The sequence below is a fragment of the Alligator sinensis genome, unplaced genomic scaffold, assembly GCF_000455745.1.
Source record: "Alligator sinensis unplaced genomic scaffold, ASM45574v1 scaffold1386_1, whole genome shotgun sequence".
NCBI classification, from domain to species: domain Eukaryota; kingdom Metazoa; phylum Chordata; order Crocodylia; family Alligatoridae; genus Alligator; species Alligator sinensis.
This window is the reverse complement of record NW_005842806.1, coordinates 511,298-525,008: the sequence shown is the minus strand read 5'-3', so window position 1 is coordinate 525,008 and position 13,711 is coordinate 511,298. Positions and strand designations below refer to the sequence as shown.

At 43.2% G+C, this 13,711-nt stretch overlaps 1 protein-coding gene across 8 annotated transcripts in view; it reads right to left on the bottom strand.

Annotated features, from left to right (window-relative positions):
• LOC102369594 (cell wall protein IFF6-like) overlaps positions 1-13,711 on the bottom strand; it is a 33,397-nt gene that overhangs the window by 177 nt on the left and 19,509 nt on the right. For 7 of the 8 annotated variants that reach the window (XM_025191293.1, XM_006035129.3, XM_025191294.1 and 4 more), the window contains 12 exons: positions 12,779-12,823; positions 11,796-11,843; positions 10,329-10,370; positions 9,900-9,941; positions 8,407-8,451; positions 7,912-7,956; positions 6,131-6,175; positions 5,574-5,615; positions 4,995-5,039; positions 2,096-2,140; positions 1,345-1,392; positions 675-726 (listed from right to left, as the gene is read on the bottom strand). In XM_025191293.1, the coding sequence (XP_025047078.1) occupies positions 675-726; positions 1,345-1,392; positions 2,096-2,140; positions 4,995-5,039; positions 5,574-5,615; positions 6,131-6,175; positions 7,912-7,956; positions 8,407-8,451; positions 9,900-9,941; positions 10,329-10,370; positions 11,796-11,843; positions 12,779-12,823 (544 nt within the window). The remainder of the gene's footprint in view (positions 1-674; positions 727-1,344; positions 1,393-2,095; positions 2,141-4,994; positions 5,040-5,573; positions 5,616-6,130; positions 6,176-7,911; positions 7,957-8,406; positions 8,452-9,899; positions 9,942-10,328; positions 10,371-11,795; positions 11,844-12,778; positions 12,824-13,711) is intronic. The other variant, XM_006035130.3, reaches the window with a different exon arrangement.

Genomic DNA, 13,711 nt, shown 5'->3' with positions numbered 1-13,711 from the left:
AGAAAATGTTAGAGTCTGAAAGAACTACTAAATTATGTAGCTGCTAGGAGATAAATTCCAATTCTAGATTGGGGAGAGCTGGAACTATATGAGATTTCCAAGGAGATAAATACTGAGTGCGTCTGCGGAGGCATCCTGGAAAAAAAAAAAAAAAACCAAACACACACACACACACACACACACACAAAATAAAAACCCCAACCTTCCTCATGATCCTATTTATGTATTATTACTATTTTCACAATTTTAGAAGCCCATATAAAAAAACCAAACAAACAAAAAACCTGGCATTTTTACAACAAATCTGGAAGTACCCATGGATGGATTAAATAGAAAGTTAAGTCACTTTTTTTGAGGAACCTCAATTCTGAAGTTACCAGATCATAAAATCTAGTAGTCTTAACAAAAAAACAAAACAGAAACAAAACAAAAAACCACAACATATGCAAGGCATTGCCTTTGCCAACTGTGGCTTCAATGCTTTATGAGAAGAAGCTACTTCTCCAGGCCTGAAAGGGACTCCTTGCTTAGTGCAGAATCCTAGAATTTAGGACAAAAAGAGGATACCCTGGGCTCTCTTTGTTCATATCCAACAGTGCAGGGACTAAAGGAATTTGTGAACACATAACCAAAGGATGGGGTGAGGGAGGAACTGAAGTAAAAACAGAACTCACTTACAGAGCTGATCTGTGCTCCCCTTACTTTCTGTGGTGTTGGTGGTTCCTTCTGTAACAAGAAAAATAAGTGGTCACTTTTTTTTTTCCCCCACCTTCTTTCTTCTGGTGGGAAGAGCAAGTTCTGGTGGTGAATAGCAAGTTCAAAGGCCTGAATCAGCTGAACAAGATACTAGGGACACAGGTAGGAAGGAGGGCCCTGACAAGACAGAAAGATTCAAGGAGAGGTTTGAAAGCAGGGATGACCCAAGAGTGTCCAGGGAGGTCTTATGATACCCCATGTACTTGTGAGCAGCAGCCTGGCCAACAGAAATTTAACCCATCTGAGGGTGCCTCTCTTTTCCATTTAAGAGAAAAAAAGCCATGCTTAGAAACAGAGAGCACCCCTAGTTATCAATACGTTGAGTCTCCCAACAGGCTGGGTATTTTCTGATCGGGGTGCTGATGCACCAGTGATGAAGTTCAGGTCAGAACCTTCCCCAAACAGTTTCATAAAGGATTGTGTCCAAATGAGTCCTGGGGGGAGCAGAGCACTGAATCTCAAAAGACTACCCTACTATATGGAGTTTAGGAAACAATTAGGGACTACATCCTTGATGCAGAAGAGAAAAAAAAAAAAAAATGACTTGTTGCAGAGGAGGAAAAACAGGAAGACAGAAGCCAAACTCACGTGTATTCCCAGTTGTAGACTCTGTATTCAAACTGCTGCTGGGTTGCACTATGAAAGAAGACAATCAAAAGAAATCTGCTCAGATCAGTAGCTCACAATAAAACTGCCCTACAAATTTGTTGGGTGGCTTTACTTATAGTTGTGACTCCTTTTCAAGTTAGAGAGAGGGATCCAGAACACAAAAAACTACCACAAGGACAATTCAAGGGAGGTGCTGAACAGAAGAGGAGGTATCAACACTGTGAAAAGACCAGGGCTGGGATACTGCAAGATCAACAGGTCAGGACAGTGGAGCATGTTTTGGGTTTGCAAGAAGATGTGGTGTGGACCTAAAAGCCAGCTCTCTGGTAATCCTCTTAATCTTCTGAATAAAGTGTCACACATCTCTTCTGTGGTTGCCTCAGTTCATATTATTATAGCAATTACTTAGTGATTATATTATCCTAACATCAAGGAATCCCAGTGATAGAAGAGGAACTGCAGAACAAACAAGAAAAAGATGGACCTTGCCATATTGTCCTCTGTCACCATTTATGAGCTTTGTATCCATCTTTAATGGAATTAGGAGGGTAAAAAGTCACAGTCGGTGCTCCATCAGGGAGGTCTCTTAAAAGCCATTTTGGTGGCTCTTGGTCTTCACAATGAAAAGAGTGGAAGGTACCAGTACATTACCCCGAGTAGGGAATAATATGGACAGAGACTACTGTTGTCTATCAAATAAATTAAAGTTATGCCAAAAGAGTTTTCTTACCTGTATCACTCACTGTGAATACTTCAGTGGGGAGGGAAGTAGAGTCTGTAAAAAAGTTGGGGGCTTGATTGATACCCATTCTGAAGAAAGATTTTGCCTTCATAGGGAGCTTGAAGGGGTACATGCAGATGTTCACTGCACCCAATCTACAGTCACATAGCTCAAAGCCAGCCATGCAATCATAGATTGGAAGTGGCTTGTTCATATTTGCTGGTGCTGGAAGCTACACCAGGAACCTGGTGGAGTAACTTGGGGCAGGGAGCATAGAACCAGCCCCAGCAGGTTTGGGAGCAGGGAGGGTGTAAAGAGTAGGAAGAGGGCAGCCACAGGGCTGGGGGCAAGTGGCTAGGCTTTCCCAGCCCCAGGGCTATGCTCTGAACATGTGCAGATGTTCAGTCAGCCTAACCTCTTCCAGATTCAAACAGTTCCCTTCCTCAGGTGAAAATAAGTTGTGACAGGGTCCAACAATATTTCCCCTCACCACCACCCATTTTAGCCTCCCTGAATGTCTGCACAGATCAGCACTTAAGTAGATATAAGTGCTGATTGATCAATTAAAATCAATAGTTGGGCCGATCTAAAAAACACAACATCTTCACATACCCAGACACTGAAAAGAAAAAGAAAGAAAATACACCTCTAAGAGGGCCTAGGAAAATGTACAGCCAAACTAGAGAAAGCTAGACTGGAATTTCTTGATATACATTTCCAATGTTATCAGTCTTACATTTTATTTATCAGGAAAAATCCTACTTTTGCAGACCCTCATTCTCTCTTAGATAAACAGCTCAAAGTCAATACCTTTGAAAGCAGACTTACAACAGTCTTTTAAATTTGAAAGGCAGCTGCTGAGGACAACTTTATGAGCAAGATTAATAGCAACCATTATACAGATAAGTGAAAACAACTGACATAAAAAAAAAGAGGGACACCCATGGGTTGTGCCAGCTGGTTTGCCTTTATTTGCAAGGGAGCTGGATTCCACTGCAAAAAAGACCCACCAACATCCTTAACCAATCAAGAGGTCTCCAGAGTCTTCCGATTAAACCTTAACCCCCAACAAACAGGGCCAGGTTTTCACATTCAATACCAACTTGGGCCAGACCACAGAGTAGGAAAGAAAAGGTATGCCAGTTACCACCCTCTCAATTTTGCCTCCACTCCCAGTGCATTTGCATGTTTGTATAACAACTGAAAAATGACATAATTAAGAACGCTGTCTGAAAAACAGTCATCTCATTTCAGGCATGAATAGTGCAGCCTGCACCCAACATGGTTGTCAGCTGTGGCTAGAAGGCAGCAGCACCATTTAAATGACTCTTTGCACCACCTGGTTTTCACAAAAGGCTTTCAATTTTTGCACAGGGCAAAGGCAAGGACAAAAAAGTACCAGTGCTAGAAGCTACTGGGCAATCTAGTCTTGAGTAGTTCTCTTTAAAAGATCTGGCCAAAGTTTAAATGGAAGCCTGGCCTCATCCATCTGCACATCAGAGTGCAACTCACAAAAGGCCTCATATACCCAGGGGAATACACTTCCAGCTCAACTTCCCTTGTGCAAAATGGAGTTTATTTTCTACCCAAGGAGGACTTGTACAATCTTTGATTTTTCCTCAGCCTGATGAAGAGTGTGTGCATGCCCAAAGGCTTGCAAGGAATTATTTTTGCTACATTTTAGTTGGTCTAATAAAAGACCTCTGAACCAAGAGTTTTACGTTTCTCTCTCAGAGCAACACGAATACAAAATAGATCCCTGGTCTCATCCATGAGCTCATGTTGAACTTGGTGATTAAAAAGCCATACTGAAAATAACTATTATAGAATAAGAAGACTTCACGGATAAAGAATGCTTCAGGGCATGACTGAGAGGCACTGGCAGGAGTTGTGTGGAGAGTCCTGGGCTAGGGTAGTAGAGAGGCTGATATTAGCACTGTCATATGCATGAATATTCTGGTGACTACTATCCATTTGCCAAAATGTTTCCAGAACCTGGAATTTAACAGATTTGCCCAAAAAATGCACCCTTTGTTCCAAATTCTTCTCTAAAAATGAAACAATATCACATGACTGAGGTGACCAGTTTCAGTGGAGTGTTCCCACGGGTTCCCTTAACCAACTAAAAAAGCCTCATAGGCTTCAAAGACCAAATTGATAGGAATGGCATGTAAAAGCAGAAGTCACTCAGTGCTCTCCCCCAGCCATGAAAAAGGTGGGTTCCCCAGAGGGGTAAGGAAAAACCATGTCATTTACCTATGCAGAGGAAGAATTGGTTAGCCATTCCTATTCCTCCCCCCCCCCGCCCCCCAAGGTATGCTTTAAGAGCAGCTTTCCATCTGCATGTAACAAGACATATCACAGCAATATGGATCAGACTGGAATAGCAGGAAGGCTGTGCAGTGTGACCAAGGAGCGTAGGCAGAGCTGTGTAGAGGCAAGAGTTTGAACAGCCGTAAATGATAAATAAAAAATAAAAAATAAAAAAAGAGAGTGAGAGACCACACTATATTTCAGTCATCTCTCGTCTACTTTAGGTAGCATAAGAAAGTGTTCACAACATTTTAACATCTGAAGTGGCTGGAGACTAACTTTTGCTCCCAGTATAGGGAACAGTAATCTTATTCCCATTAGCCTGCAGAGGTACTTGCTGGATGATGCTATGGTGATGGGGGGCAGGGGGGAAAATACTGGAGTTTGAAAATAAAGGAAGCTTGAGAAGTTCTCCCAAAAATGCACTTGCTGTACGTGGTTTAGGAGTTAGACAAACAATGGGGGCGTAACCCCCCCCAGGAAAGTGGGAATCAGTTCTTTGATCAAGTGATTACTTATCAGTTGTTTAAGCTGGCCCCAATAGTTTTTTTTAAAGGCAAAGATAACATGGGAGGCAAGAACAACATCAACTCACCTGTTGTCTGCACAGTTGAGTTTTCAGAGTTAGAAATGATGATATCTAGGGAATCCAGCCACAATATCAATTAGGGAGCCCCCCCCCCCCCACACACACTACTCCTACCCCCACCTTCTGGGTAATCTCCAAGGGTTCCTTTTACATCAGACATCACTAGTTCTAGCAGTTTTGTACTGAGAATTTAGCTAAAATTTTCTGATGAGATGGAATTGAGTTCCATGCTCTCTTCCAGGCCAGCATTGATTTCTTCCAGCATTAAAATATAAAAACTTTCCTAACAAAAGGATGTTAATTATTAGTTCAATAAATATAACTTCTTTTGTCCATGGAGCAGAGTGAAGCTTTCTTCATACTGACCTCTCCCTTCTCAATGCTTGGAGGTTGACTGCATATCAGTGAAGCAAGATTTTAAAATCTTACTCTTCCTGAAGGGTGGGGAGGTTTCACTAGTTACTGTTTGAATATTATAACTGGTGTTTTAGGGATACCAATGTGCTTCTGTTAAACTAGTTGACTCTTGGAGCTCTTTAGAAAAAGTGAAACCCTCCTGAAATTCAAATGGAGGCTCACACTCACCTATTTTTGCTGTAGACGCCTCAGTATTAGGCCCAGTGGAAACTGGTAAAATAAAGCAAGATATATTTTCTTTCATATAAAAAAAGGACAGAGAATCCATTCAATTCCTCTTTATTAAATCCTGTTAAATCAAATTGTTTTATACTCCCATGGAGTCTGGAGTGATTGAAATGGAATAAACACAGGGAAAATGTCTTAAGGAATAATTCAAGCAGTGAATGCATACTTGACCATGAGATAGGTCTCCAGAAGAAGTGGTGGCCACTGTTACTTGAATCACTAGATAAAACCAGGAATAATATCCTCTGTGGATCACTCCTATAATGACTAGAGTAGAGAGAGACCATAGGTAACAATCTTTCAGATCAAATTTCTATTTTTTTGCTCTTGGGAATTTGCAGATGGTCCAGGAATAAAAGTGGACCAAGCTGATTTAAAAGAGAAGCAGAAACTATATAATAGATGAATCTATGTGAGGAGGTGAAGGAGTCTGAAGAAACCAAACAGCAGAGACATGACACCTGAGGAAACCCTGTGGTCTTTCTACAGGGACTTACCAATAGGTCCCGCTGTGGCATCTTCCTGCTGGGAAATGATGGATTCTAAGAACAATAACCAAGACAGAGCATTACACATCTCATGTAGAGGGGAAGGAGTTCAAGTCAGTCTTGTCTAGTGTCTTCCCTACAGCAGGGTGGCTGACTTCAAGTGGCCCATTCTGCCCAAAAAGGACCCACTATCTGAGATGTCCACCATCCACAGATTCTGCCCCCTGCCAGTGGGCATACACACCCAGATGCAGGAAATGCTAAGCCCTGTAGGATACCCCTACAGTTGCAAGCTAACATCCTGCAAGGACCCTGCAACTGCACTGGAAGTTACCCGCTTCTCCCTGAATGGGTCTTATAGTACTTGATACTGCAGCCAAGGCTGGTTTCATGAGTTTGTTATACTTCTATAGGACTACAGGACTGAAGTCTCTAGGAAGTGAGACTTCCCTGTCATACAAGTGGAGACTCATCTCCCATATTTACCAGGTCTAACACTGAGGAATCAATAGTAGAGTCTAGTGAAAGAGCAAGAGATTCAAAAGAGAAAAGGAAATATTAAGACACATAAGGGAACTCAGCTAGTTCCTCATTAATACCCTGTCAATTAAACTGTTCTATACTCCCCATGGAGACTTACCTCCCGTCTTTACTAGATTCTACCAGATCAAACACCGAGGAACGTACAGCAAAGCAAAAGCATGAAAAATATTTAAAATAATTTTGAAATATGCAAGTGAACCCACTCCATTCCTCTTTATTAAAAACCCTGTTCAAATGCCCATGGGATTTGGGCCAGGAATGAGGGAGGATGTGGTCTCGGGGGAATACTTCGAAGTAGTGAATGTGCAGTTCACCATAAGACTGGTCTCCAGAGGTGGTGACTGCTTCATTATTTGAATCACATGGACTTGACAAAGCCAAGAATGACCATATGTGGAGACAGATCAGAGTAGAGGCAGACAAGAGGCAAGCCAATGTTTTCCAAATCAAATATCCATTGTCGTTATACTCCTAGATACTTGCAAATGGCCCAGGAACGGACTCATCTGGAGTCAATTTGAAGGATTAAAAAAAATGGAAGACTCATCTATGTTGTTGTATCTACTACATGAGAGGTGGTGGAGCCTGAAGAACTCAAGCAGAGGGCTTCCTCATCTGTTATTTCTCTGAAATTATGGTGGAGGAAACAATTCCATGTTGTCATAGAGGTGTGATTTTGTTGACACACTCAATGCAGGCTTTGCTTCTAAGGAATCTCATATATGAGCTCAGCCAGAGCTAATGTTCATGGAGCTCTGAGAACTGCAAGGCCAATATTTTGAAGTGGCTGCTAGTGTTGGATACTCAGTCATTGGTAGCCCAGCAGGAAGCACCCAAAACAAGTGGCCCCTTCTGAAAGGGCTGTATACCATTGCTCTGAAGTCTCTGACACTCTACCAGATGCTTCTACAGGGACACAAGGAAGTGATGTGGCCAGGACCATATCTAGAGTCTGAATAACCTAGGCTGCCAGTTAACCCATTTGTAAATGCATCAGCTTTCAGCTCAAGCCTAGGGCAGGGTTCTAAAACATGCCTCTGGAGTTCTTCATACAGTTAGTTACCTGCCCCCAGTGCTCCACCATCATTCAAAAAAATTGCAGTCCTACTCTGAGAAGTGACCTTGTAGAGCAAGCTCCCTTAGCTCTTTCTGGAGTGTATTCAAGTTTTATACTCCAACTCTGGCAATTAATATGCAGTGGGATCTTATTCTGCAGCAGCAGTCAGGGTACTAGAAGGGGAACTCACCAGTAGAACCTGCTGTGATGACATCCTGCTGGACAGTGATAGCATCTAGGGACAATAATCATGAGCATTACACATCCCCTGTAGGCTTAAGGGAGACCAAATCATTCTTAACCCATGTCATTCCCTCAGCTGTTTGTCTGACTGTGAGGAGCCCATTCTTTGTGAATAACGCACCATCTGAGAAAAGTCTTCTCCCCACAATGATTTTAAACCACCCCTCCCCACCACCTGCCAAGCGGTCTGCTCCCTTCTTCTTGCCAGTGGCTATCCACACCCATGTGCAGGAAGTGCTAAACCCTGCAGAATACCCCTGCAGTTGCAAGTTGACATCCTGTGAAGACCATGCAGCTGCCTCAAAAAACTATACAGACGCATGTACACTGGCTTCTCCCTGAACAAGTCTTGGCTGATTCAATATTGTAACTGGGGTGCTTTAGGAGTATCAGTATGACTAAAATAAAACCCTCCTGAAATTGAAATGGAAACCTCACTCACCTCCTATCTTTGCTGTAGACTCCTCAGTGGTCAAACTAGTGTAATCTAGTCAAACAAAGCAAGAGATTTAAAACAAAACAAAATCACACATGAAAGAACTCACTCACTTCCTCTTAGTTCTGTTAACTTTTTATACTCCCTTTGAGCCCGACCAGGAGGGTGTAGGATAAAAAGAGGTAAGGTGACCTTCTTGAATATCTCAAGACAGACTCCACCTGTCTGGCTGAGCTCCTCAAAAAGAGCCAATACACACTTAGAGACAGCTCAAGACAGATGACAATTTCGGGTCTGGAGGAGCAGAACAGGCAGTGGGGATGCAAGTAGCAGCAGCCAAGCAGAGCCCAGTCTGCACATGCACTTAGTCTCCTCACACCCTGCTTATCTCACCTCAAGACACCCTTCAAAAACAATGCTATGGCTACCAAGTTGAGAATCACTCCTATAACTGTTCTGCCACCTTTCACAAAAGGTAGTTTTGCTTTGAAATGTGACTATAGGAATTGCTTCTTATCTTCTTAGCATATCTGCTCCTTGCCTGTATTCAGAGTTTTGTCTGCTGACATCTTCCATTCATATGTAAAGACGTGTCTTTTTATACCAACTAGCCTAGTACAGTAGGCAGTCTAATGGTTAGCCTGGAACCAAGTACCTCTAACAAATATGACCCTAGGCAAGTTGCATTTGGTCTTCTAGTGCCTCAAATCCCAACTGCAGAATGGTAGGCACTACAGTGATTGCAGCCACTTCGAGTGACCTTGCTTAGAGAGCATTAGAGCACACAAGGCTCAGAGGAAGGGAGGTGCACTCCACATCTTGGTGTCTATTACCAAGATAAATGCAATTTCCAGTGCTACTCGAGCCAGCCCACTGAAAAGGATGAGACTACCATAGAGGTCACTAAGAGCCAGAGGTGGCCTGCAGAAGCTCTGCTGTTGTAAACAGGCTGTGAAGGATACTAGTTTGAACTTCAGACCTGAGGTTGAATCTGTGGGGTGCCAAGTTCTAGGAGGAAAGGATGTTCTCACCTACCATCTGCTCTACAGTAACTAGGAGAGAATAAGCACGTGGACCTCCTGCCCCCTCATCCTCAACCATGGGCTCTTTTTACAGAATCACATCCCCAGGGCAATTGGGACTGCATTTCAATTCTGATCATTAAGCAGGGTCTCAAAAAAAGGGTCTGTAATGGCTCTGGGCACCAGGATCAGAGAGGAGGCAGGGGTGGAGAAAGGGCATTGCCAGAGAGGTGAAGAAAATAGGGTTGTACTGAAATATGCAGGAAGCCTCCAAGAACAGTAGATGGGGCACCTTGCCAGTCATGCTGGTTGCCTCCCTGAAAAGGTGAAACTTGTACTTCCCAGAGTATTATCCTCTTAGGACAGAGCCAGGACTCTTTTCCTCCCCAAGTCCTCTCATCCAACAGGAAAAAAAAAAAAAAAAAAAATACAGGTCACACAGCAGCAGTTTTTCCAAGCATTAGAAGCAGGACTCACTAGTAGGACGTGTTGTGGTATCTTGCTGGACAGTGACTGCATCTAGGGGCAGTAACCAAGGCAGAGCATTACCCAGCTTGAATTATTTCATCTCCATCACACACTTGTCCAACGTCATCCCCACACCAGCTTGGAAGAGCCCACCATCCAAAATGACCTCTCTCCACAAAGATTCTGGGCCTCAGAAATCTGTTCCCAGATATCTGCACCCAGTTGCAGGAGATGCCAAGCCCTGCAGAATATCACTGCAATTACAGGCTGATGTCCTTCAAGGCCCAAGACTATGCTGGAAGTCACCAAGTGACCAGGTCTGGTAAAGCTCAGTATAACTAGGTTGGGTTTCGAACATCAGCATGCCTCTTTAGGACTAGAGGACTCTCAGGTCTCCAGGAAATGAAACTCTCCTGTAAAATTCAAATGGAGACTCACCCATCTTTGCCATAGATTCTTCAGTGGTAAGCCTGGTGGAATCTAACAGACAAAACAAGAGATTTAAAGAAAGAAAAGAAATTGAGACAAGAGGGAACCTACCCAGTTCCTCATTATTAAAACCTTGTTAAATAAGACTGTTTTCTACTCCCATGGATTCTGACCAGGAGTGGAGTGGGGTGGAATAGACACAGGGGAATATGTTGTCCCAGGGAATCTTCCCAAGCAGTGAGCATCTAGTTGACTAGTCTCCAGTAGAAGTCGCAGCTGCGTTTCTGAATCAATCATTTGCATTAGACGAAGCCATGTATATAAAAAAAAAAAAAAAACAAAACAAAAAAACAAAAGCTTCCCGAGTAGATGAACCCTGCAATGACTAGAGTAGGGGCAGACCAGACTTAGGAGGTCAACCTTTTCCAGATTAAAATATTTCTATTGGTTTTGTTCCTGACTTCTTGTGAATGGTCCAGGAACACAGCCGATAACAATTAGAGAGATTTTTAAAGAGACAAAAGCTGAAGATATGCCAATGGGATTTGCACTATGGGAAAGGGGCTGAAATCTGTAGACCCCAAACTGTAGGCATATGAAGACGAGGAAACCGATTGGGCTCCTGAAACAGCTCCTAAGGGTATTCCTTAGTTAAATGTTGACAGTGCTTTGGAGGGAAATATTTTAAAACCTCAGTGGCATGCTGGACAGCGTAATGTAGGCACACCAGTCCCTACAGCCAAAGCACATAAGGGAACAATGTGGCTAGCATATTCTCAATCCGGCTTGTTCCCCCACCCCGATTCTGAATAAGCTGGAATTCATTTCACCAGTGGATTAATGGTATCAAGCTTTAGCTCAAATATAGAGCAGGGACCAAACACATAGGTAGTCCTTCTTTCTGCAGCTGACTACCTGCCTACAGATGCATGCAATGCTCCAACTGATTTCCCATCATTTAAGAAGTACAGCTCTGCTTTGAAAGGTAATGATGCAGAACTAGCTCCTTTCTAGGAACATCTCTTCTGTGGGTGTACACAGAGTTTTTATTAATAGAATAATGTGGACTGGACAAAGTCATGAATGCCAGATCTGAGTGGAGGCAGACCAGAGGCAAGCTTGTATTTTCCTTATCATATTTATATGGTCATTAAACTCCTCGGTATTTGCAAATGGCCCAGGAACAGAAGTGGACAACCACCTGGAGCTGATGTGAAGGATCAAAGAAAAAAAGGAAGATTCATCTGTTTATGTTGTGTCCACTATGTGAGAGGTTGGTTACCTGCCCACAGGAGCTTGCAATGTCCCACCTTTTCTGACATCTCAAAGCAGGACTGCACTTTGAATGAAGTGACTTCATAGAGCAGGCTCCCTTAGCTCATTCTGTTCCTTGGGTGTATTCAGTCTCTGGCAATTAAAATGCAGTGGGGTGTCTTATTCTGCAGCAGTAGTCAAGGTACTAGAAGGGGGACTCACCAGTAGGACCTGCTGTGGTGATGACATCCTGCTGGACCGTGATAGCATCTAGGGACAATAATCATGAGTGTTACACATCCCTTGTAGGCTTAAGGGAGACCAAATCATTCTTAACCCACATCATTCCCTCAGCTGTTTGTCTGGCTACAAAGTGCATTATTCAGAAAGAATGGGCTCCATTTGAGAAGTCTTCTCTCCACAATGATTTTAAACCATCCCTCCCCACCACCTGCCAAGAGGTCTGTTCCCTCCTTCCTGCCAGTGGCTATCCACACCCAGGTGCGGGAAATGCTAAACCCTGCAGAATATTCCTGCAGTTGCAAGTTGACATCCTGAAAGGACCATGCAAAAAAAAAAAAAAAAAAAAAAAAAAAACACACCACACACACACCAAAAGCCACAGATACATACACACAAGCTCCTCCCTGAACAGGTCTCATCACGTTCAATGTTGTAACTGGGGTGCTTTAGGGACAATTAGGGGTGCACCAATAACGATTTTTTGGCAAATACTGATGGCCAATTATTAACTGGCCATATCAGCAGGTACCAATCCAATAGCCGATATACCAGCCAGACACAAGCTGCTGGGTTGTAAGTCTGCAGCTCCATCCCATGCCCTGCCTGATGCATCCCACTCCCTTCTTCACTGTGGGGGACCTTGATCTGCCCTCCAACACCCCATCTCTCCCCTATGCCCCTTTCCTGCTCCCCCCCACATGGACTTACCAGCTGGATGCTGTTCTCCATGCTGCCCAGTTGCATTTCTGGCCCCATGCATGCAGTATTTATTAAAAATTGGTGACATTATTGGGTACAACAACCAAAAAAGCTGATTATGTCAGGTTTCCTTTTAAGAATCGGTGCCCATCCAATATAATTGGTGCACCTCCAATATTAATACGCCTATATAGGACTGGAGGACTCCTGAAGCTCTCTAGAAAACAAAACCCTCCTGAAATTCAAATGGAAACCTCACTCACCTCCCATCTTTATTGTAGACTCTTCAGTGGTTGAACTGGTGACATCTAGCAAGATAGACCAAGAGACATCATCATCATCAATTGAGATGTGCAAGGGAACCTACTCGCTTCCTCCTCAATAAATTCTGCTAATTAAACTTTTATGCTACCTTTGAATCTGACTAGAAGTCAGTAGGATAAAAAACAAGCATAGGGAAGGTGTTGTCTCAAGGAATATTTCCAAAGAGTGAGCATCTAGTTGGCCCTGAAACAGGTCTTCAGAAGAAGTGGTGGCATCATTACTTCAAATCATTTGGACTAGATAAAATATCCTGTGTGGCCCAATCCTGTAAGGACCAGAGTGTGGACTAAAGGTAAAATCAAATCTTTTTCAAATCAAGTCTCCTATTGCTTTACTTCTAGGAATATTCCAAATTGCTGAGGAATGAAGTTGACAACTATCCAAGTTTAAAAAAAAAAGTTAAGTTACAGGTACAAATACCTGGAGAAAGCAAGGCTCATAGACATGGGAATGGAGGAAAACCTCAAACATGTTTGAGACATAGATGTCACCTTAGAAGTGTAATCATCTTGAACATCTCAATACAGGCTCCACCTGTCTGGATAAGCTCCTCAGAAGGATTACACACACTTAGAGACAGCTCAAGGCCGATGACACTCAACTTCAGGTCTGCTCATCTCACCTCAAGACACCCTTCAAAACAACTTTGTAGCTACCAAGCTGAGAAACACTCCTATAACTGTTCTGCCACCATTCACAAGGGGCAGTTCTGCTCTGAAAGGTGACCATGTAGGAATTGTTCCTTCCTTCTGGCCATCTCCCGGTGGGGTGGGGGGGGACTGAGTCCAGTTTATAGCCCCTCCCTCCCTTGCTTGTATTCAGAGTTGCTGGCTAACTTCTGAGCTTCATATGTGAAAGCATGCCTTTTTTCC